Source organism: Protopterus annectens, chromosome 2.part2 (genome assembly GCF_019279795.1).
Source record: "Protopterus annectens isolate FY-2018-M chromosome 2.part2, PAN1.0, whole genome shotgun sequence".
Taxonomy (NCBI): Eukaryota; Metazoa; Chordata; order Ceratodontiformes; family Protopteridae; genus Protopterus; species Protopterus annectens.
Genome location: NC_056730.1, coordinates 739,696,138 through 739,720,706, shown reverse-complemented (window position 1 = coordinate 739,720,706; position 24,569 = coordinate 739,696,138). Strand labels below are relative to the sequence as shown.

The 24,569-nt window shown below is 39.0% G+C and overlaps 1 protein-coding gene across 2 annotated transcripts in view; it reads right to left on the bottom strand.

Moving 5' to 3' along the window:
• The window catches only part of MCTP1 (multiple C2 and transmembrane domain containing 1), a 3,344,116-nt gene that overhangs the window by 1,167,878 nt on the left and 2,151,669 nt on the right, over positions 1-24,569 (bottom strand). For both annotated transcript variants that reach the window (XM_044064134.1, XM_044064133.1), the window contains exon 10: positions 8,623-8,716. In XM_044064134.1, the coding sequence (XP_043920069.1) occupies positions 8,623-8,716 (94 nt within the window). The remainder of the gene's footprint in view (positions 1-8,622; positions 8,717-24,569) is intronic.

The window sequence follows — 24,569 nt, the reverse complement described above, 5'->3', positions numbered from 1 at the left end:
GCCCATTACGATGCAGTGCATGTGTCAGGGCACCATTGTGTCAGACATGTATGCATGTTAATGCACACGTCAGCAGATTACATGTCAAAGTCACATCAGCCATGTGTACTGTTATCCTGTTCTGGTCTACATGGTGTATCACGGGGATGCATGCATACTACCATGATTGTGTGAACTGCATGGCTACTGATATGACACCTGCTTGCTGTAGTGTGCACCCCAGGGGGGTATGCTAACTAACACTATTAATGTCTGAGCTGTATGCCGTCTGCTGTATCACAGGCATGCTGCATGCTGTTTGTCAAATCACATGCATGGTGTGTGTGTGTGTGTGTGTGTGTGTGTGTGTGTGTGTGTGTGTGTGTGTGTCTGTGTGTGTGTCTATTGTAATTTAGAGTCTTTCTTTGCATTCACAGGTGATGTAGGTGCATTACCCTCTTGCGGTCCATCTGATGTTAGTGTCCCTACAGATACTAGCAGTGATGAACATATGCATAAGGTACAGGCAGGGTTGTCAGGGGCTGAATCTGTGCCAATGGTTGCCATCCCAGCTATGTCCCCCTCTTCCCTGCACACAGTTCTGCTGCCAACAGATACCGCATCACCAGTGGCCATAGAGGAAGGACAGTCAGCATCTGTTAGCATGGAACATGAACGTGTGGTGGCTACAGAAGGTGTGTCTCCACACCATGGTGTCAGTGTAATGTCTGCAGATGTGCCACACAGGCATGTGGCCAGTGCTGCTCATAGGGGGACCCCTGGCAGACATGCACCTGCAGGACAGAGCGCAGCAGCTGGTATCACCAGACGCATGTTCCAGACTGTAATGGCAGCACAGGCACGTGCTGAACGGCAGAACAAAGAAGGGCAGAGGCTGCAGAGGGCTGCTATCCGTACCCTAAATTACAACATCCAGGCATTGGCAAATGCTCAACAGAATATTGCTGATGTTCTGGACAGGCGATTGGGTGACATGGTCAGAATCCTTGACCGTGGCATGGCAATCCGCGAGCGTGAGCTGTCTGTGCTGGAACATCTGGTAGGAGTGAGGCATAGGTCACGTGGATGTAGGCCAGCTACACGACCTAGTGCAGGTCAACATGAGTGTGCCACCTCACATGCCCGCTCCCATAGTGCCGGTAGCAGCAGCAGTGCAGCTGGTGCTGCACTGTCCACACCAGGACACAGCAGGCCACGTGGACGTGGCCCTGGACATTCCCAGTGGGGACACGGTTCCAGTGGACATGTGTTGTCGGACAGTAGCCAATCTGTACGTCCGCCTAGTAGTGCCCGTGCAACCCCTGGCAGGCACAGGTCATGTGGCCGTGGCCGGGCACAGTGAGCTGTACAACCTGGTCTGTACAATCTGGAGCTGTTAATAATACCCCTGTGTAGGCTTCACAGAAGGCAGAACTGTGTGCACACATACACGCACACAGCAAACACATCTGTAGGGCACCACAACACCCACATACATACTGAACAGACATGTCCAATCATATCACCGGCCCTTACCCACACACATGATGCCACCCATTGGTGCAGCCTATGCCCCTGGCAAACATTATCACCCTGTGCATATGATGAAGCCTGTGCCGCATCCCTGTCATCCACACCATCGTTGCAGGGACATGCTCAAATGGTCTGATGCACAGGGTGAACAGAATAGTGAGAAGTGTATATTACATTAGTTGTGTAAGAATAGTGAGAGACGTGTATATTACATTAGTTGTGTACTGTTGACATGCACCAGACATACCATGTAGTAGAGGTGTAGCATGCATTGTTATATGTTCACAGTATGTGTGTCGGTAACAACATTAACAGCATGTTGGTAATGATGCCCTGGTTCCATCCTTATGGTCTACTTGGATGTGCCTACAGGTAGCAGTGTTTGCAGTCTCCCATGTGTAACTGTGGAGTACTCACAGGCACGTATGGCAATATTAGCATGCTATACGTAGCCTCAGCTGGACTGCTGGAAAGTCTAACATACCACAGATGTCCACACATATACTGATCCAGCAGCATGTGTGCAGTTTAATAGGCTACAGTGGCTAGAGATGTGACATCCATACCAGGTCACATCACAGGTATGTTGACATGGAGCAGGGGTTGTACACAGCGGTCTGGCCAATGATAACGTTAGAGACCACTTGATAGTATGAGGCCTCACTGTGTAGCAGTAATACCCTGTCACATTACAGGAACATGCCCACACTCACTGCCATTTCCACGCCTCCATGCGGCACTTCGACACACCCTATGCACTTGCGCTCCTTTCCTGTGCACGTGGCTGTGTCGGCAGTGCACCTTCATTAATATGCATTTGGCGCTACTTCATCTTCACGCTGCACTGTCGGCACAAGCATACCGCCATCCTTGCGCCGAGCTTTATGAATCCGGGGGATTGTTAAATGCATGTGTCCACCCTGAGTTAAACAAGAGCATTTCCATCAAGCCTGTATTAGAGAATATGTATTAAATGCTCACAACCTAAAGGAGAGAACACACTCATTGTAGTTGTACACTATTTGAAATCCTAACATAGACATCCCATGAAAGTTTTTAATTGTTTTGTACTATTTATTTTTAAGTAGAACTTATTTTTTCAACTGCTTTCAATCATGTTTTAAACTGTATTATGGTTTTAAAGCACACAATACTGTACGAGTTGCACAAGATGAATTATGAATATTACCAGTGATATAATGTGTTGTATTAGGAAGGAAAACATTTCAGCACTGAGCACTTTAAATATTTAAATGTTTAATTGAAGTACGTCAGTGGATTGTTTGATTGGTTAGTTGCACATATAAAACCCAGTATCTAATTAATGTAAGTGTTCTGATGAAGTCTATTTGATGTAGATGAAAGTGCTTGACTAAGTTTTAATGGGTTCGTATTATTGAATAAAGAAGTGTTGTACAAGGAATTTTGGAGTAATAAGTGAGTGCAGACATTCAGTGCAGCGAACGGAGTTTGGGTACATTCATTTTCTGTGTAGACTTTCGCTAACATTTATATATACCAACTCCAAGACCATATAACAGTGGAGAAAAGGGGTTTGAAACACTTTGAGATGGGAAAATGCGGGACAAGTAGTTACTTACCCATTACCCTGTCAATGAAATGAAAGTTTGCTGAGTCAACTTTCGATGCTCATTGTTTGATGGTTAGCCATTTGATGCTTAGTTCATTCAATGGCCAACAATAGTCCCCAGCCTGGCAGAGCTAGGCATAAGCCCCATCCTTTATGCTGCCTGCCATAATATTTGCTATCTGGCAGAAATTAGCATTATAGTGGACTGGATCACCATGAACCAGTGTCAGCCCTTCACTGCCACTCTTTAAGGTCAGCTCTTTCAGCACCCACCAAAATCAAACCCAGATCATTCTGATCATAGTTAGGCATTTATCCCTGTGCGTTAGTCAGTTGGCATTTAGCAGTTAAAGTGCTGTTTGGCAAAATACCTGCTTCAACAACACAAAGTAGAAATGTTCCCTAGACTTTTTTCATATCAAAAATAAATAAACATAAATAAATAACTCCAAACTTAATTTTAGGAGTTAAGACAACTGAAGGTGCAAGTATTTTGGAAAAAAAATACAACTACAGATGGCTAGTTCACCCATAGGGTATGCTAAGGCAAAGGACCATGGCGCAGGACTGCAAGATGGCAGATATGGCAGCCCTAAAAAACTTTTCACCAGTGACTTAAGGTTAATAGAACAAATTATAAACAGGCACAGTAGTATCAAAATGGTAACTGAATTAAAAGAAAAAGTAATTGGATGCGTCCATGTGATAAACAGAGCACGTGGTATGTAGTCCTGGTTCTTTAGTAACTTCTGCTTAATGTCTTAAAACAGATTGTGATTTATGGTAGGATGCAAGAGGTGGGCAGTATATTACCAAACAGTGATAACAGATAAGATAACTACTCATTCAGCGCGGTCTAATAAACATGCAAACTCATTTTATTAGGATTGAGGGAGAGGTTAGTCATACAATTCTTCATTTTATTGCTAACAAATTGAAATAAAGGGAGGTTAACGAATGGGCTCAAGGAAACAAACCTGTGGCACTGTTGGGGTGTAGGTCTTCTTCATCTGTTTTATGCTGCTATACTCTACCCCCTTTTATGATATAAAGATGTCTTTCAAATATCACGTTTGGACAGGTCAATTTCTTCTCTCTACATAGCCTCATAGACTCTTCAAATCTGTTTTCATTTTAGAGCTGTAAGGTGGTAGACTTTGGCTTTGGAAATAAAGCCCTGAAACTAATTACAGAGCTTGACACTAAATTTACATCATAATTGTTTTATTTGCATTTCCATCTGTGGCTATCATATGGTTAAAGGGGTACTCTTCAACCAGACTAGTCGAAACAGCTAAGGCTTCGAGCTTGTTAATTCTGTCTTAATGACTGTACTGCCAGTGTTAAAGACATAACGTAAAAATATGCAGTAATAACAAAATGACATCAATACAATTTGAGGTACAAGGCACAGCCAAGGCCTATTGACAACTGAGGAACTACAGTTAACTGCATTCTTTCTTCATGTTCAGGCAGAATACTGTATGTTGAGTATCTGGAAAATGATCATACAAATAAAATTCTAGAGGTACACACTAAAGCAACATATTCTTTTAAAGAAAACCATGCTTCTATATATTGCACAGCCCAAATGCTGTCACACTGTCAATGCAAAGTACAATACATTTTATAGTACACTGTTAAGCAGTTTGTCTATGGTATGCAGTCTGTTTAAAACCATTGTTGATAACAATAATAACTTTGCAATGCGTAATTTTGCAAAACATTTCTGGAACTCAAAACTGATTGCTTTGGTAGTAAATGAGTTTAATATTTTCAATGAGTAAAACCAATTTACTGAAAAGAAATTTGGAGAGTGCCAGCTCAATACCATGATTGGATGAAACAGCATTATTGCTGAACAACACAAATCATGGAAAATATTACTTTCCATAGTGAGGATATACCCCATACCTTTATTTGCAGTGACAGTAAAACCCATGAGTAGCATCTTTAATATAATCAGCAGTGAAGTTGCTACTTCTTGGGAAAAAATGGCTACTTCCTTGATATGTTTGTTAAATTCAGGAAATTGCCTAGTCAGAGAGCTGGATTTTGCAAACTGCATGAATACTCCTGAAATGGAACGGTGACTGTGGTCGACTACCCGTTTTACCCACATTTTGGGGCATACAATGACAGCACTACCAGAAACTAGAAAATGTAAGACAACTTTATATGTAGCAGCAGCAAAAGAAAAAAAAGATATGGAAAGTTGTGAAACATTAGTATTTGAGCTTAAACTTGTTTGCTACCAATAAGCCTTTTATTACTGCCCTTATTCTATAACAGTAATACTGACTGCATGGCAAATGTACGTCATAGGAAACATTGTTTTCCAAACATTTATGACTACAAAAATGACTCAAGAGGTTGCTACTTTTAAAAGATTAAAATAAGTACAGTGCATTGACAAAAACGGATGTGCATTATGCAGTGGACAACATTTTTAAATATGTCTCCCTTTAAGTTCATCACTCAGTGTAAAAAACCTCCAGCTGTCTGACAATATATAATTTTGGAAATATACTAGGCGCAGGAAGGTATTACAGTAACATATTATAACAAGCTAAAGAAATGACTATGAGCACATATGCTTGTTTATCCATATGTGCACACAAACACTCTTTACAGGTATTACTACATATTTTTTCTCGTCTTACCTAAAATGCATGTGTACAGTATGCAAGTTACAAAGAGACAACCTCTGAAAGGGAACCTATGAGAAAATATAAGATGTTAAGGCTACCTCAAGGTGTCAGCTTGGCTGAACTTAACCAATGAGTTTGGCTCCTACAGTTAAATGCTATTATACCATGATCCCCCCAAAACGTGCACGCTGATTGGCCAGCGTGCCCGTTGTAAATCGAGTTATACTAATGGAAAAAGGTCCGGTCCCCCGGACTTTTTTCCATTAGTATAACTCTACTGTCTCGCTATGTTAAATGGGTTTAACATAGCGAGACAGCTTTAAAATAAGCAACGGAGATATCCGTTGCTTATTTTAAAGCTGTCTCGCTATGTTAAACCCATTTAACATAGCGAGAATGTTTAAAAGCAACGGAGAAAGCAAGATCTCCGTTGCTTTTATGTCTCGCTATGTTTAATGAGTTTAACATAGCACAACAGTTTTAAAATAAGCAAAGGAGATGTCCGTTGCTTATTTTAAAACTGTCTCGCTAAGTTAAACTCATTTAACATAGCGACATAAAAAGCAACGGAGATCTTGCTTTCTCCGTTTGCTCAACTCTGATGTACTGCGCAGGCGCAGTACATCAGAACTGCCGGATGCCAGGCATCTGCGGAAGGGCAGTAAACAGGCATTATACTATGCCATTATTTAAGAAAAGGAATAGTTTCTTTTCTTAAATAATGTCATGGTATAATAGCAATAACCCACTTCTGGGTGTGGGTAATGCTAAATTTACCCACGGTTGGCTTTGTTTGGTCCTCGGGCTCGCCTCGGGACCAAACCACGCCAACCGTGGGTAAATTTAGCATTACCCACACCCAGGCGTGGGTTATTGCTATAATAATTTGCTGCTTTAAGGGACTACTTTTTTCAGCATAGTAACAGACTGGCTGGCATATGTTCAGAAATGATGAACTCTCAAGAATGATTTCACACTTCTTCACTTTTTTCTATATGTTTGTATGTGTCGTATATATGTGTGAACTTTCATGTTTAGGTCGGTGGCTTTGTTTTATTGTTAAATATTCTTGTTGTTATAATTTTTTCTAAAGGTGTTTGGTAATGAAATAATTTACCTAGGTTTAAGAACACTAATACAAACTGATTATGTACATATGTATGTGCATATCAAAAGCATAATTTGTTTGAGTAAACTGAAACAACTGTTGCTACAGCATTATTATGTACTATTTATATGCATCTCAGTCTTACATACTTTCCATTGAAAATGGATACACTGTTTCTAAGATGATTATCCATAAGATCTAAATGTGGTGGTGTCTGCTTCTTCACATGATGGTCTGTGGTAAAATAAATAAAATTCATGGACTATACATAATTGTTTTCATCACAAGACACAAATGCATTTTACTGGCATTATACTGTGTAGAAATCTGTAGCACCTTTAAATGTTACTGAGCAACTGATCACATTGTTTTCACCTTGATAATTCCACAGACAGCTGCAGTTGACCTTGTATCAAACCTTGGTCAGTAAAAATCAGGTCAATGGCCACCATCATCTACAGATGAAACCTCATCTGGTTAGACGTTAACAATAGACTGTCTAGTAGAACACAAACAGTCCAGAAAGCCAGCATGAATCCTCCAGTGAAATTTAAACTTGTGTATGTTCAGCTGCAGTTTTTCTGCAGCAGCCTTTTTATCTTATATATCATCATCCTATGTGCTGCCTATAAGGTTATTAACAATTTTACCACAATGTCTAATATCTTAAACCTCCTGTTGTTCTGTTACAATTACAGTTAATCATTCATATAATTATTCCAAGAGCTGCACACAACTGTCACAGTCAAGGAAATGTGATACGAGGATGAAATTAAACAAGAAATAAATGTTGTGGGATACAGAGGTGTTTTGTGAAAATAGCAGAAGGATTAAAGCAGGATACAAATGTGGAACATTTATGAAATGTAAGACAAAATGCATCTTGATTATATTTTAAATGATTTTCTACATACAATGCTGACAACATTTAAGATGTGAAAGTACTCTGATCTCACACACACACACGTACGCACATGCACACACACACACACACACACACACACACACACACACACACACACACACACACACACACACACACACTCTCTTTGACATTGGGAAAGATGAAAGTCATACTGATTAAACCAAATTGCAAGGGACAAAGGAAGTTAGTGTGTTCTGTTTCCCACCACTGCAACTATCCCATAATGATTTACAGCCAAGAACAGTCTGTGTGTTACTTGTAGTATCTGACAATAAAGAATCAATTGGTACTTATGTTTCAGAGCTTAGCCAAAATACTGAACCATAGATTGCATTTTCTATGAGAAATTGTGTAGTTCAGGCTTTAAATGTGAATATGCAAAGTTTAACAATGAGCCCACTTGTTAGTACATTCATAAGGTTTGCACAGTGGGGCCTGCTTCAGAACTGCAAGTGGGTCTTCAAATAAAAATCTTGATACCATTTCTTGGTGTGTGTCCCCTTAAGGTGGTCCTAGATTTACATGCACCGCATGTGAAAAAGGCACTCTTTATAAAAAGACACACACACACGCACGCGCGCACACACACACACACACACACACACACACACACACACACACACACACACACACACACACACAGTATAATAACAAGAGTTTGGAGTTGTTACATTTTATCATAAAACACTTCTGTAATGTTCTGCTCTGTACCGTGGCGCTCTGAAACCACATCTTGTAGTTAAAAGGAAGAAATAAATCAATGTTCTTATTACACTTGTCCCTCTGAGATGCTACAGAAAGCTGTTCTTAACCACTTGCCTTTATCACTGCATACCTGTGACATCGGCTGCCAAAAGCCCTTCTGCTCTGATGACCTTCACCTGGAGAAATCCCACATCCTTTAAGTTGTGAAAGGACCTCATTAGGCTCTGAAGGAAAATGAAGATAAAAAAAAAAAAAAAAAAGAAATCTGTAATTCAAACTTCAGTGGTGTACACTGAAATCAGTTCTTTAATCCCACGAATGGTAGTCTGTTGCAAACCAAAGTAGTCATAATGTAATATTCATGTGAGGAATACATATGTATGTAAAAAAAATGGTAAGCAAGCAAAGCAGACTTACAGTTGTCTCAGATACTGACACTATAATGTCTGTGGAACATAAAATCATGTAATTCTTTCAAAACTGCAGCATAGATGCCAGGTTGTTTGCAGTCTATAAGCAAATATTTCTCAACATGCTCAAAATAATGACAGGCACAGACTTACTTAACAAAACAGTGTTTAATCTGTGTTCCAGTGGGTAACTCAAGCATTCAGGAACCAAGACAGAATTTCTAACTTATTCTTACTACCCACTTTCTGCCACCACCACCCCCATTGTTTGCAAGTATCCTGAACTGCAAGTGCCTGGGACAGCACAGCGCCAAATAAACAATAGCTTATGCTTCAGTACCCATGATTACCTTGTATGTCATACCATCTGACATTGGCATACTGTTGCAGACAGACGGATTGGTACAAGTCTATCTTCTACTGGTTGGGCGATAATGCCATATTCCTCACTTTCTAGTAAAGGTAAGGACCTAATTAACATCATTGCTTCTTAGTCTGGATTTGCAGCAGTCTTGATTACATAAGATACTATAAGTTAATACATCTGGTAGGTAGGGCTATGAAACAAAAAAGAAAAACGTATACACTTTTTCACCACATTTAAGAAAACTAGAATGCTTTTAGGACACTGCTCTGTCCTCTGCGCTTTATCTTCAAGAATGTGCACTATTATTACATAACATGTGTTGAAATCCCTACTGATCAACTTGTCCATAACTGTCACGTGAATTCAGGGTGAAGCTTCAAAGTTCTGATCATCTAACAAAACTGTCCTTGTACTGTATTTTAAAGCTGTCATTATCCAATACATGTGTATCTGTTCATATAGGTGGAATAATAATGCAGTTTAGGGTCTTGTACATTATTCATAATTCATACTGAGATACTACAACAATTTTTTTATGTCATCAATGCCTATGATTAAGTAATAGCATTCAACATTTAGCAGCTGAAAAAGGGAAGCTTCTACATCTAGTCTCACAGCGGGTACTTGATTTAATGCTAGAAAACGACAATGCATAGCTCTGTGAGGGGAGGTGACCGCACTTTTACAGTACCTTCCAGGCATGGCTTGTTAAATAAAGGTCACTTATAGCTTGTGAGCACTGACTTTGTAATGCCATAGGATCAAGGCTGCTTACTATCCATGATAATAAAATTTAGCAAATTTAACTTAATTTTTTTTTATTTTAATAAAAGTGCAGAGAAGTTTTCTCAGAATTTTTATCAACATTCCTCTAACCATTGGGAAAGGGAAAAAATGAGACATGCCCACACAACATGAGCATTAAAGAATTTGGTAAAAATATAGACATAAGCATTTAGTTATTCCTCAGCATTCACATTATTTTACAAATGTCCACATACTGATATACACGTGCAAATAGAAGGTAGGCATTGGTTTCTGCAAAGACTCATAACTGTATAGTTCAGATAAATATTTAAAAGCTATTGCCCAGACCAAAGCACTTTTTATTAACCATAACCCTGTATGGGGGAAAAAACAATTATCCATGCACATATCAATATTTGTTTCTCTGTTTATCAATCAATCTATCTATCTATCTATCTATCTATCTATCTATCTATCTATCTGTCTATCTATCTATCTATGTATCTCTCTAGTCAGAAACACACACACACACACACACACACACACACACACACACACACACACACACACACACACACACACACAGATAAATAGATATATGCACTAAATGTACACAGGCATACAGTTAGCACACATACATTATGTGTGTATGTGTTTGTATATGTATATATATATAAAATATATATATATATATATATATATATATATATATATATATATGACAGTTTAAGATATTCAAATATATTTTATTAATAAATTCTGAAAATATTATATATATATTATTTACATGCTCACAAAGAGAATTTAAAAACTATGTATTTTTCCATACACAATATTTCAAAGTACTGATTTATGTTTAATCCTAGTTTGTTTACCAGCATGACCACAAAACTGAATTTTTTAATAATCTGGGACATGGAAATCATAAACACAAAAACTGTTTAAAATGCACGACTTCACCTTTCAAAAAATTTAATTCAATAAGAAACATAAAAAAAAAAACCCCACTTTGCATCATTGCCCTATATAACCAAAATATTAATTAAACAAGTTATAAATACAAGCTTCCTAAATCTGTGAAGGAAAGAAAGCTGAATAGCTAAGGAAACAAATTCAGAAGATTACATGCATATCCTAGGAAATGCACTCAAGTAAGTGTGACTGTAAATTATCCATTGCAAATAGAGACCACTTACGTAGCCATCACATTCAAGAATAATTTTTTAGAGATGAGGTAAGTACTGCAATCTTTGCTAGAAACAGAAGCATTGCAGCACACAGCCCTTTGTTTTTCCACTCACGACAATTACTTGTTTTCTACTTAATGCTGCAGGGACTAAACTATAGCTTAGCATAAAAACTCTGACTGCTATGCTGTTCTGAAAACCAGATAACCCTAAGTGCTTAAGATGCAAATGATTATACGCTGTAAATCAGAGAAAAGAAGACTAAACATGTGGCTTTGCTACCATAAAAGATTTTCTGCTGTACCTTAACAGCATGATACTATGCAACATGTCAGTTGGTAGTGAAAGGCAACTTAGACTGGACAGACAGTTTATCTCCTTCTAGTATTGCTAAATTGCCAACTTTTTTATATATTGTTATTCTCAGTTAATAACCTCTTCATTCTGCCTTAAAGTTTTTTTTTTTCCTGTTCTGACTGTACAGTTGCTATAACTAAGAATTAGAAACATAAAAAAATAATGGAGGATATCATAGCCTGATCCGTAACTCATCTACACAGTTCAAGTTTCAAAGCTATTAACAATGGTGTTTCTAAACTGTGCTGTTCATTCAAAGATGCACTATTTCGGGTGCGTGAGAGACGTAATGGCTAGGTTCTGCATGACTATCATGGTTAAGTTTGACACAGAGCATCGATTCTCCCTTTTCTTCAGCGGTGCACAGGCAGTGTTACCTTAAACTGATGCAGCAGTCAGACAGAGGAGGCAGCTTGCCTGATTAAATAAAACAAGGAATAAAAACAGTGGCTGATTTCACAGCAATTTTTTCCACAGCTCTTTATCCTGCTGCTGAACTATTTTTAGCTAAAATATGAATAAAAACAGTTTTTGCAGTGCTGGGATATTTTATCGAAAACTGTTTGCTTATACAAATTTCTTCTTCTGCACTCTCAAGGGTTAAATTATTGTTTGCATCTTTTTTTTTTTTTTCATTTTTCAGTCAGGCTAAATTTATCACAACCTCAGAAAATCTAGGCCAGTAACATAACACTGTTGTAGAAACTTCTTAAAAAGAAGTAAAATGTAACTTTAATACATGATTTATCAGGTGATATTCTAGTTTGTTAGCTATGATTATTGTGAAAAGTTCTCCAAATAGGGAACAGTTTTGAAGTTGGAATTTCCATAGCAGAGGAATTTGTGATTTGCTGTGCATCTTTTCAACCTTCAATAGACGGGAGAGATTGAAATGCTCTGGAGATGAGGCTTCTTTTATTTTTTTAATGAAAGGCTGTATAATATATTTTTCTGTATGGCTGCAGCAGCTGTCAGGAAAGAACGTCTCTGTGCAGCTCTATTATGGGAGAAGCAATACCCCATCCTATGGCATTGAGATACACTGAAGGGCCAGTTTTGATTGACAGCTTGTCACCATGACGTCTTATTCCATCTCTGTTATGGAGAAAATTAATGTCACACCACCAGCCTTATGACTCACTGTCATCTTAGAACTGCTCACCTTTTATCAATGCTCTAAATAACATTTCAAACCTATCGTCTCATGGTGGACAATCCCGGTCAAGGGACATTAAATCGGACGATTGTGAAATGTCATAATAGAAATGGAATGCTAACAACTCCTCTTCCAAACTGGCTTCTTGGGTTTCTAAACTGTGACAAGAGGACAGAGCAGGAGTTCAGCTTGCTTGTTCTGCAAAGGTCAAGCAAATCTCTCTCTCTCTCTCACCCTTGGAGTGGGCATCCATTAATGTCCAGTGAATGAAATCTATGGCCATTTTAAGCAGCTTTGCAAGTTAATGATTCCCAGTGTAATGTACATGTAATCTTAAGGGTCTGTAGCTTAAGCTATAAACAGTTAAATGTATATAAAGCATTCAATTTTCATGACAGCTAAGCTCAATGCATAGGTTAGCTCATTAGCAGTCTTTGGTCTTGACCAAGTGATCAAAGGCATTGTCTTCAATGAAACCTAGGAATCTGTGAAAACACACGCGCGTGCACACAAACACACACACACACACACACACACACACACACACACACACACACACACACACACACACACACACACAGTGAAATATACACATATGCATGTAACGGGAATGCTGCTGTTTAGAGGCAATATAAACTTGTGTCTGCTAAATCCTGCAGCCTTAAACATATGCATTAGAAAAGTTACTTGGACTTTTACTTGCATATGCATGCATGGTGTAAATGTCAAAATCAGCATAGCCAGTTGTTAACCATTGTATAAGCAGACTATCATTTTTACTTCTAGAGAGAAGGTAAAGAAAATATCATGATGGTGCGCTAGCTTTAAAAGACACCATTCATTTGGAATGCAGCTGTAAATGTTACCATAAATAAAAGCAAGCATACAAGGTCAAGTGAAAAGTCAAATGCTCAAACCTTGACAAACTAACCTCAGGTGGTCAACAAATATTTTTAATATCAACTCTTTTTTGGCATGCATGCTGGCACGTCTTCACTAGAATGTTCTACACTTTGTGTACCACAATAATTCCACCGTAGTACATAGTTATGCTAAAAATAAAGTTTAAATGAAATGATAGATCTGAAGGCAAACTTTCATTTGTAAAAGGCTGCTTCCTGCCCTGAAAGTAGTGCTGGGTCATTATTTTCTGTGCTTCTACCCTGAATACTTTGAAAGTAATGATTTTCCAGTGGACTTGACAGATGGATGTAAGCTAGCTACGTATTTGCATGGATGTATTTCTTTTTTTGCATGTTAACCTTTTGCAGAAATGTTGATATTTTATGAGATACTCATTCTTTATTAGTGGATGTGAAGGACGCTGGTCTGTCCCTAAACACTATCAAATAAGCAGCAGCTTGGTTTTTCGGTCTGGACTGCTCATTCCCACCTTAAGACACCTGAATTACTAGATTTTCAGTTTCACCTCAATGGACAAAACAGTGCATATGTGACTTACTGCATTCTCTAAGTCACCTCTGTCATAAAATAGCTGCACTGACGCTGTACCACTGATATTGCACATGTGCAATTCAGGTAACAAGTAAACACATTCTGAAATTGAGAGAAGGTATAATGGAAATGACTACATACATGGAACAGGTACGAAAATAAAATTAAAATAAATGAAAAATGGATAAAATGTGACTACATTTGCTTGTTAACAGGAAACCATCAGCTTATTTGTCTTTTTATTCTTATTTAACATTCTACTATCACCCCATCCATCCCTTTCTCCTTTTCTCTACCTTTCCCATGCCCTCTTGAATGCATCCGCAGATTCTCTCTTTTAACCACCCTTTCAAGTAGTTTACTATATAGTTTCATAACCCACTACATTTGATAGGTACGAAAATCTTTACTGAAATATCAAAAGTGCCACAAGTAGAGCTCTGTCAAGTGTATTCGGTTTATGTTTTCTACTCCTCTTTTCACAGGTGCAGAGTCACACATTTATCTGTTTTTTTTTTTTCATTTCTCAAGCTACCTTTCAATATTCTGCATATGCATCTATTCATGCAATTATTAGCTGTTGGCACATTTTCATCTGTGCAGCTGCCTATCCAGATATCGGTTATACAAATGTCAGTGCATTTATCTTCTGCTCATCTGACACATGGAAAGATTAGCTACATGTGCTGGTGATGTAGAAAACAATAGTAATCGGACAGTATCGGGGTCACATGGAGTGCAGAAAGATTGAGCGGCTAACAGCAGGCTTTTTCTTAGGATGAACACTGTGGGTCACATGTGATACATGAATATGCCCTGACACAGACCAAAATCAGACATTAACAGCAGTTCAAAGAACTAAGCAGACCTTATCACTAGCACAAGACAGAAGGGAGCTTATAATACATGCCCCTTGTTTATTGGATTCTAATAGGTTAAACATAAACATTTGCTGTTCTAATCTAAAGTGAAAGAGTATCATCTAATAAAGTCTAACACAAAAATAAAAACTGGTTACCACAAACCATAAAGTGGCAAAACATGTACAATTGTTGTCTTCTTAATGTGCATATACGGTGATAAGCATCACCAGTAGAGTTGCACAACCGCAAAGTAGTAGAGAACATTAAAATGTTATTGACCTTGTAACAAATGAGCTGACATTTTGAATCTCACCACTTTCAACCAATATACCACCTATATAAGTGAGGAATAGAGGATACAGTCCTTTGTTCTACCGTTCTGCTCTAAATATGTCTGTTGACTACCAGGGGATGTTTTCTGAGTCACACCATTGATAACCAACAGGTTAAAGAAAACATGCACACAGATGTAGTTTAACAACCAGTTTACCAAATGCAACCTGGACAAGTAGCATAAACAGACTACCCACTGCAGTCCTGAGTGGGATTCCAAATCCACACCCAGGCAGGGACTACACAGTAGCTACTAAAAGAGACGATTCTTTAGCCTTGCACCACAGGCCCCCTTTTTACCTGTCTTTCTATGAACCGCAATGTCTCCCAGTAATCATTACTCATTCATTCTGCTGCTTTGATTTGTCTGGGGGAAATAATCCAGTATGACCCTGCCACAGCCTGCAGGATGTTCCTAGCATGCTGCATGTTTAATAACATGCTATACAGGAAACTGTGTAGGAAACCCCAAGATACTGGTACAGTTGCACCACACACAGACACACACACACACACACACACACACACACACACACACACACACACACACACACACACACACACATGCACGCATGCACGCATGCACACACACACACACACACACACACACACACACACACACAGAAGGATGGCAACATTCTCTAAATCCCTATAGTTCCATCCTACACACACACACACACACACACACACACACACACACGCACGCACACACACACACACACACACACACACACACACACACACACACACACACACACACACACACACACACACACACACACACACACACACACACAGGGAAGGATGGCAACATTCTCTAAATCCCTATAGTTCCATCCTAGCAAAGCAGTACTGACTCTTCTCTAGATTACTGGGCTAGAGACCCTCCAGCTACCATGCCACTCTTGAAATATAGCCAAATAAAATAATTAACACAAAATGGTAATGTGTTTTTAAATCATCTGGCTTTTGGAGGTGGATGCCACAGCACAACAATCAACAGTGTTAAATAATACGCCTTCCTCAGATAGTAAATAATGCATGAATAAATAAGTGAATACTAGCAACAAGATCATAAAAATAAATAAATAAAAACTTTATTTAGATAATAAAAGGAGTTGGGACAGTGCTGATACAAGTGAAATATGCAGAAGTATAAATACTTTCACAAAAAGAGAAAAATAATCCATTTTACACACAGAACACTTAAAGAAGAATGTAACAGCTAAATAAATACCCTAACTTACTCTACCCCTAAAATACTGAACATAACTATTTTATTTTAATACAATATTAAATAGATATAAAATAGCAAACTTTCACAGATGTGGACACCAATATATTCAAACAAGGCTGAATGACTTTACACTGGTGTTAAGATGAAATAGATCTTCCAGCCTATATTTAGTTTTCTAGGAACCAGGGGTAATTACACCAGTTGTTTCTTATACAACAGAATAAAGACTAACAGTAATCATGATTTCTTAAATATCTATTCATTTACTGCATAATAAATTGTTAGCATCTGACCCTTTTCACAGTTCTGGACACTGAGGTTAGTTTGATGGCTTTATCTTACATTTATGTGCAAGCAGTTACTTCTTTCCTGTGAAACTGCATTTTATTCTAGCAGAGTGAAGTTACAGGCAATAATTAAACAGAAATATAACTTAATAATTACTGCAATTTTTCAGCAGAGCAAGGTTACAGGTGCCCATACATATTTTAATACTACATGTAATTTGATAGAACAACTCTAGCTCTGCTGTCAATGTCAGGCACATTTTAAATGCAATTTTAAAGTGTTGTTTTCTGTTACATATAGCTTAAGAATGCAGTGAAGTTACAGGCAATAATTAAACAGAAATATAACTGAATAATTACTGCAATTTTTCAGCAGAGCAAGGTTACAGGTGCCCATACATATTTTAATACTACATGTAATTTGATAGAACAACTCTAGCTCTGCTGTCAATGTCAGGCACATTTTAAATGCAATTTTAAAGTGTTGTTTTCTGTTACATATAGCTTAAGAATGCATTAGTGGCCAAATGAAAAAAGAAACAAAGGGCATTTATCACATTTTTGAGTCAGTTTCTCTACTACAGCATCACAGTTATAACCTCCACTTCTCTGCTTCTTACACTGACAGCATACAGGGAAAAGGATGAACAAACTAAGTAAACTTCAGTCATTTTAGGAAATTGATTCTCCCCCTCGTCTCTCAAATTTCCCATGTGTTGCATTGCACCCAGAATGTGAACAGCTGATCCCCCTGACAGGTATAGGATAGCAGATATTTAGCACCAAATCATTATGAAACTAGCTGCCTATTGTGACACTTTTGAGGGCTGTGAAAGCTTCTGCAATTCAGTATCTTTTACCATCCAGGAACACTTAGTGTAGAAATGTGACATGTAATGGAATTAAGTGTAAGACAGTTGCTGGCCAGAACTGCAGAAAAGACTACTAACAGACAGATGTGGTCTGGATCCATGCTGGATATCACCGATTAGGTGAACAACATAATCAGCTCATCATATTCTTAGTTGGTAGGCAGAATGCATGGGGCTTGGTCTCTTGGAACTAGTTCATAATATGTAGCACTACTTTTTATGAGCAAATCTACAGATAAACAATGAAATACTTAATTGTCTTTCTGCCATGAATCAGTTCATCATACTGAAATGATATTGGCAGTCTAAGACAACAATTTAAATGAGAGGACAGTGTTTCTTTAAAAAAATTACTGAGTTTAAAGCATCATAACTGAAGATAATGCTAAACATTTCCACAGAAATAAAATAAAGACCACTCATTTGCAAATCAGTCAACACATAAGCTCATCTGCATACCCTACTAAAAACAAAACAACACCAACAATAAAAAGATTATAAAGTCTACAGAACTACAAAAATACAGTGCCAAAGTAATCCATGAATAAAAGATGCAATTTTACCACATCATTTGATCTTTCAGATGACTATCCTTGATGGTTCCATTGTTGGACCATCTTCCTCACCAAATAGAATCTGGCAAAATGACTTGGAATCCCACACTCGTGGATATCTCTGCACCTGTTTTAATGCATAGTGTGAAGTAACACACCTGATACATACTCATGCTAGCCCCCACCCCACAAATTCTTGTCCTAGTTACTAAGAGGTACCATCTTACATTCAAGGGGTAATGATGAAGAACTGATACTTACCCTAGTAGCAAGTAATGGCTTACAAGAACTCCAGCGGAGGCTAGGTAGATGAAATGCTGAAAACATAGCAGGATGGAAAAGGGTCTTCTCTTAGACTATCTAATATAATCAGAATGTTTTAATTATAGTTAAAATAATGTATCCACCTTAATGAGTTGTTGGGTGGGATGAATCTCAAACAGTAAACAATTATGGTGGAGGGATGCAGATGGCCACAAAAAGGTAGAGCACAGAAAGCTGACTATTGAAATACTACCTTAACAAGGAAGGCAGACGTGTAGTGAAGACAGTAAGTCTTGGTATGCAAAACACTGAGTGGTCACAATGCTGTTATCTGCAGTGGTGAAGATAATGGGGTTACCAATCCACTTAATAGGTGTTTGCTTGATATACCCCCACGTAGACTCCAGAGAAGTTTTCCTCAGGTAGAAAGCAAATATTGGAGGTGTGATAGAGAAGAAAGAGGTAATTGGGAACATATTTTCTGGGAGTATAATGAGTTGGTTGACTTTAAAGATTACCTGCAGACTACCGTGTCAGAGATGCTAAGTGAGCAAATTGATGTAACTAGGGAAATGATTTTACTGAGCTATAATACAGAATCAGAATTTCCTAGACATAGTAAGGCCTTGCTGAGTCTAATTATGGTGGCTGCCAAAAAAAGCAATGACAAGAAACTAGAAATCAAAGTCTAAACCAACTGTGCTAGAAGTAGTGAATATAGTAAGAGAGATAAAAGAACTGTAGCTGGGGTCTCTAGAAAAGGGTAGGAGCAAATTACACAGGAAAAAATGGGAATTGTGGGAACAATACATACAGGGAGGAATGAGATTTAAAAGAAGGCAGGGTTTGAATGAGCTATGTAATGTCTGACTGACAATGACTGGGTAGTTTATCAGTGATGTATAATGTTTGGAATTAGAATTGTGCTACTAGGAATTGTGATGTTAAATGCTTGCAGATGGAATTGTGTTAATGCAATTTGTTTTCATTTATATAAATGTATGAATGTCTATGTCATAAGTGATAATTTAATAAAGATATTTCTTGTTTTAAAAAAAAAGGTGTTTGTTTGAAAAGTGTGATCCTGTCTCTTATGGAGCATAGAAGACAAACATCTGCTTCATCTTCCTATATACTAATATGACTATTTCAGTAACATCTAAGGAGCTGAAAGTGAACTGCCTGGTGATAAAAGGTCCTCTCTCTCACTCTCCTAGTTTCTGCCTCTGCAAAGAAAATAGGGAGATGACTGAACTGGTTCAGAGACAACTTTGAAACTGCCTTTGGAAGGAAACATCGACTAGTCCTAAGGGACATACAATCCTTCTGAAAGACCAGATTTAATTTCCTACACTTCTGAAAGCCTGTGTGCAGAGAATATGGTTATTAGGCATACCATTTTCAATGAAATGAACTTTATTGTCTCTATGCTTGTAGGCTGAAATGATGGATGAGCAAGCCAGTCAGTCATGACGTTCTAGCTCCATAAATGGGATCTTCAAAGGAAGATGGAGATGCAGCACAATTTAAGGAAACTGCCTTACCTGCTGGTACTGTGAGACCCTGAGATGCTGGTTACTCAGGTGCGATCAGGGTTTTACATCATAATCCAGGCTGTGAAGTGAGGCTTGTCACTCCAATTATGTTGGACATCTTTTGCTTGTACTGGGAAAGCTTTCTATGTCATCAGGGACCTGAGTGCCTGAAACCACTGTCTTCTTGACTACTGTTGGGTAATGAGAATGAGGGTTGGTCATTTTCCCTGGAACTTTTACGTTAAAGTATAGAGTCAGTGGGAACAGCAAAAATGCATACAGAAATGAACCATGATAGTAAACAACCACCACTGCCTTCTCCTTGCTCTGTTGGATCAAGTTGATGAGAAAAGGATGGTTTCTTTTAATGTAAAAAATACTGCTTTCCAGAGTCACCCACTTCTAGAAGACTCAGATCACTTTCAAACATTTAAATCTGCAGCTCTAGGACAGGACTACAGAAGGACCTGAGGCTGGCTGCTTGCTTGCTCACTTCACTGGGAATGTGCATCACTGACAGGATCATGTCCCTGTCTAAAAAAATGCCTTCCTGCAAAGATGTCTATGACTTTGCATCCTCTTCCCTGCTAGGTACAACATACCAGTCTGGCTGTATGACTGGATAAGGAAAAGTCTCAGAAGTAACTTTCTCTACAGAGGGTCAGGAGAATTCTTGTCATCTCCAAACGGCTGAACTTTTTTTTTCTGGGAAGGACCACACTTTCTGTATTTCATGGGAGACTAGGTGAGCACATCATACCACAACTTGTGCTCAGTCAGACTTTCCTGTAAACAAAAGACAATAAAGAAATAATCAAACTGAAGCATTCACTTTTACAGTCTGTAATGCATTTCATTAAAGAAGGGGAACGTTTTGCAAAAGGCTGTTGGGGACTGTCTGCTGCTTCAGGGCCTAGTGACAGAGGTCTGGCACAAGCAGCGAGTCTGGGTGTTTTGCAGCTGTGGAGCCACTGTTAACTCACAGTCCACTGCAGGGCCCACATCCTGAAATCCATGGCACCCATAAAGCTCAGATGGTGCATCAGAGTCTGAGTCTGGACTCTGCACTGCATTCTCATCCAGCTGACCAAGGTCAAGACCTACTAGATCCTTTCAAAGAAATGCAGGGTGTCCAACTGTGCACCTCTAAAAGCAATCCTCTTAGAAGGCAGTAGACAAGTATCTCCTCAACTTCTGACATTCCTAAGGAACTGCAACCAGAGGATTGCTTACTGCTGACATGCTTCCAGGGACTTCCTAGCTCTAGCTAGTAGAAGCCACTCATCCAAGTAAGGAAACAAATGGTGATCTTTCATTTCTGAGGTTTTAGCCACCAGAGCCAATATATTTGTAAACATTGTAAGCACTGAACAAGGCTCAAATGGCAACAGTTTGTGCTGCAAGGCATGCTACCCACAACAAATTGGAGGAATTTCCTATGTGGACTCCTAGTGTTGATGTATCTCATGCAATTAATCATATCTAGCGATACTATTCAAGCACAGTGAAGAGAAACAGAAGGGTACAACATGAAACTAAATTTCACGTGCTGGCTGACATCACTGAAGTCCAAAAATGGAATGAAAGTAATGAACAGATGTAAGAGTAAACCTAGAACCCCTGTTCTAAGAACAGGACATTATCTACAGCTTCTTTGAGTCTGAGCCTGACATTGACTGATCTGCCAATGGAGCTCCCTCTAGAAAAGAACTAATGAACCCCATGCAGATATAACTTAGAGTGCCCTCATCTAAAGCCCACTGGTCCTTTTTGATAGTTCTCTAGGCTGAGGCAAACTCAGAAACACCCCCATTGTCAGTCCCACAGAACAGTCAGGATAGCAGAAGTTGAAATGGTGGATTGTCCTCTAAACTAACTTACTTGAAACTGCAAGAGCCAAGACTATATCATGTTTTCCTCAGATAGTGAGAAGTCCTCTTTTTCTCATACAATTGGCCAGGATTTGAAGAGGAAATAGTAGTAGAAGGGGGAGTGACATACAGTCATCTACAGAAGTGAGGACCTCTTTCCTCTTCAGGAGATCATCAACGAGGTCCTGGATTTGCTGGCCAAGGAACACTTCATTGTCAAAGTGAGCATCCTTGAGTTTGTTTCTGAGTTCTTTCATAAGGGAGAATAGCCTTAACCACCTATACATATACATCACAGCTTTTAGCCTTAACCAAAGCATCCATACAAAATTACAACTGGCGGTATAACAGTCAGCTTTAAAAACAATAAATGTCTTCAGAAGGCCTTGTCTGAGCCCAGATGCAGGGAGGTTGCCAAGCTTTCCAGAGCCTTGTTAATTAAAGGGATTGGAACTTAGACTGATGAAATGAAAAGTTTATGGTCCCAGCCCTTAAAATGAAATAAGATTACATTCTCATGTCACACTGGCCCAAAGCTTTGAATTTCTTGTGTAGCAGTGAGGCAGCAAAGTGTTTTAGTCTATGAATGCTACACAGGACTGAAGAATATACATATGAGTCAACATAAGCATGTTGAAAGGCACTTATCCACTCAGGTGAGGATATGTAAAGGAGAGCCTCCATTTTGGAAAATGATGGGCACAGTCAGAATACCTTCAGGCTTCTTGGACACCATCCTTGATGACTGGCTGCTCAGGTTAAGGAAGGATTCTTCGCACAGCTTCCTCATCTGTAATATAAGGCATTTCTGTAGCAATGGAATGGGGGCTTTTGGCCGGTCATTGTCCATCTCAGGGACAGTGACCTCTGTGCCTGCTGACATTTCATAGGACTTTGAGAAGGAGGATGCCATGTGCCCCCCACATCTGTGGCAATAAGCTCACATACTATATCTTCCAAAGATGACATAAATATGCCGGATGTCAGGCAACGTAGAATCAGCATGAGACTGCATGCCAACCAAATGCAGTGACTTCAAGAGAGAGAAAGAGGCCCACATGTGGGTTCACTGTAGACATCAAACTGCATTCCCTAAGGATGCGCTCCCACACCTGCTACTCCAGTTCCTTTGAGCCATCAAAAACTTGATTGATGTTCAAGTCCTAAGTTATGATCCCTGTTGTAGGAAAACCCCTCCCACCCAGGACAAACAGGTTAGCTTTACTTGGCTGGGCGCAGGTGCTACGATGAAACTCCTTTGCCTGTAGTTGCACAGCGCCATCACTGACAGACTAGATGGTGTTGAGGAGTCACACCCCCCCCCCCCCCCCCGGGACACCATCCCCAACATGGGAGCTGGTGGAGTATGTCCTCATCTTCTGCAAAAATGAAAGACTAGTGAGGAGAGAATTCATTACTAGATGAGTATAATCTCAGCAACTGCAAAGACTATGCGGCTGGTTTAACAGCAGACTTATCTTTTGGAAAGCTAAGCTGTGACATGCATCTTGAATATCCATTCTCATTATGATGCTCTGTGCTGTGCCTTGGGCTGTGTGATAGGCCCTTCTGTTGATATTCACAGGAGGAGCTCTTGATGGCTGCCATAGTTTTTGTTGCAAGGAATGCCAAAACATCTCCCTGTGTTGTTATTGAGAGGCAAATTTGGAACACTGATGTTTCTGGCAGCTTTCTACTCCTCTACATGACAATAAAAGTAAAACTAATGTTGTATTTTGCTTATTTAATGGTCACATGGGCACTTTTAATACTTGCTAGACATGTGAACTCAGATCTTTCCAATGTTGATATTTAGGTCTGTAATCTGAACTGTCTGAGTGGCAACAAATAACTAGTAGGCTTGGGGAGGAAGTGAGTACATGAATCCAGCATGTTATGTCACTACAATAACTGGAACAGATACACAAAATGTCTTAAGTTTGGGACTGCACAATTGTTTTACATGATTCTGATTAGTAGATAACCCAATCAAGGGCCCATAAAGGATCAATGCTTACATTTTATACATCCAAAAAGAATTTGTTTATTTAAATTTAAACAGACAAACAAGAAAACATACAAAATATATTTAAAATGCTTTGTATCCTTCTAAGAAAGAGGCACTTCTTATTGCAAATAATGTCATCCATGATAGGCAATACTGATAACTTAACCTTCGAGAGGCTACAAGGCCAGCTGACTATTGTAACAGGTCTCATAATACTCCTGGGTGGTCTGGTGTTTTCTTGCATGTCCCAGCAGTTCAGCAGCTCCATCTTCCTTTCTAATGATTTGATTTAGGCTTAAAAATTTCGAAAACGTAGACGCAAATGATGCGATGATAAACTGCATTAATGCACAATTAGTCAGAAGTACATTTTAATAAACAGAAGTCGCTGCAGAGTCATATCCCTTTTGTCTATTGATTGGACCACAGACTTAACAAGACATTCTTACTTACTGAACATAGTGACCCCTGAACTAGAAGTGGAGTTGGTTTTCTAGTATAACCACTTCCCGTCCCTCTTTGCTCTACAGCTGCCATATTTTTGTGCTATTGCTAATGAGCTGAAGGAATGCAG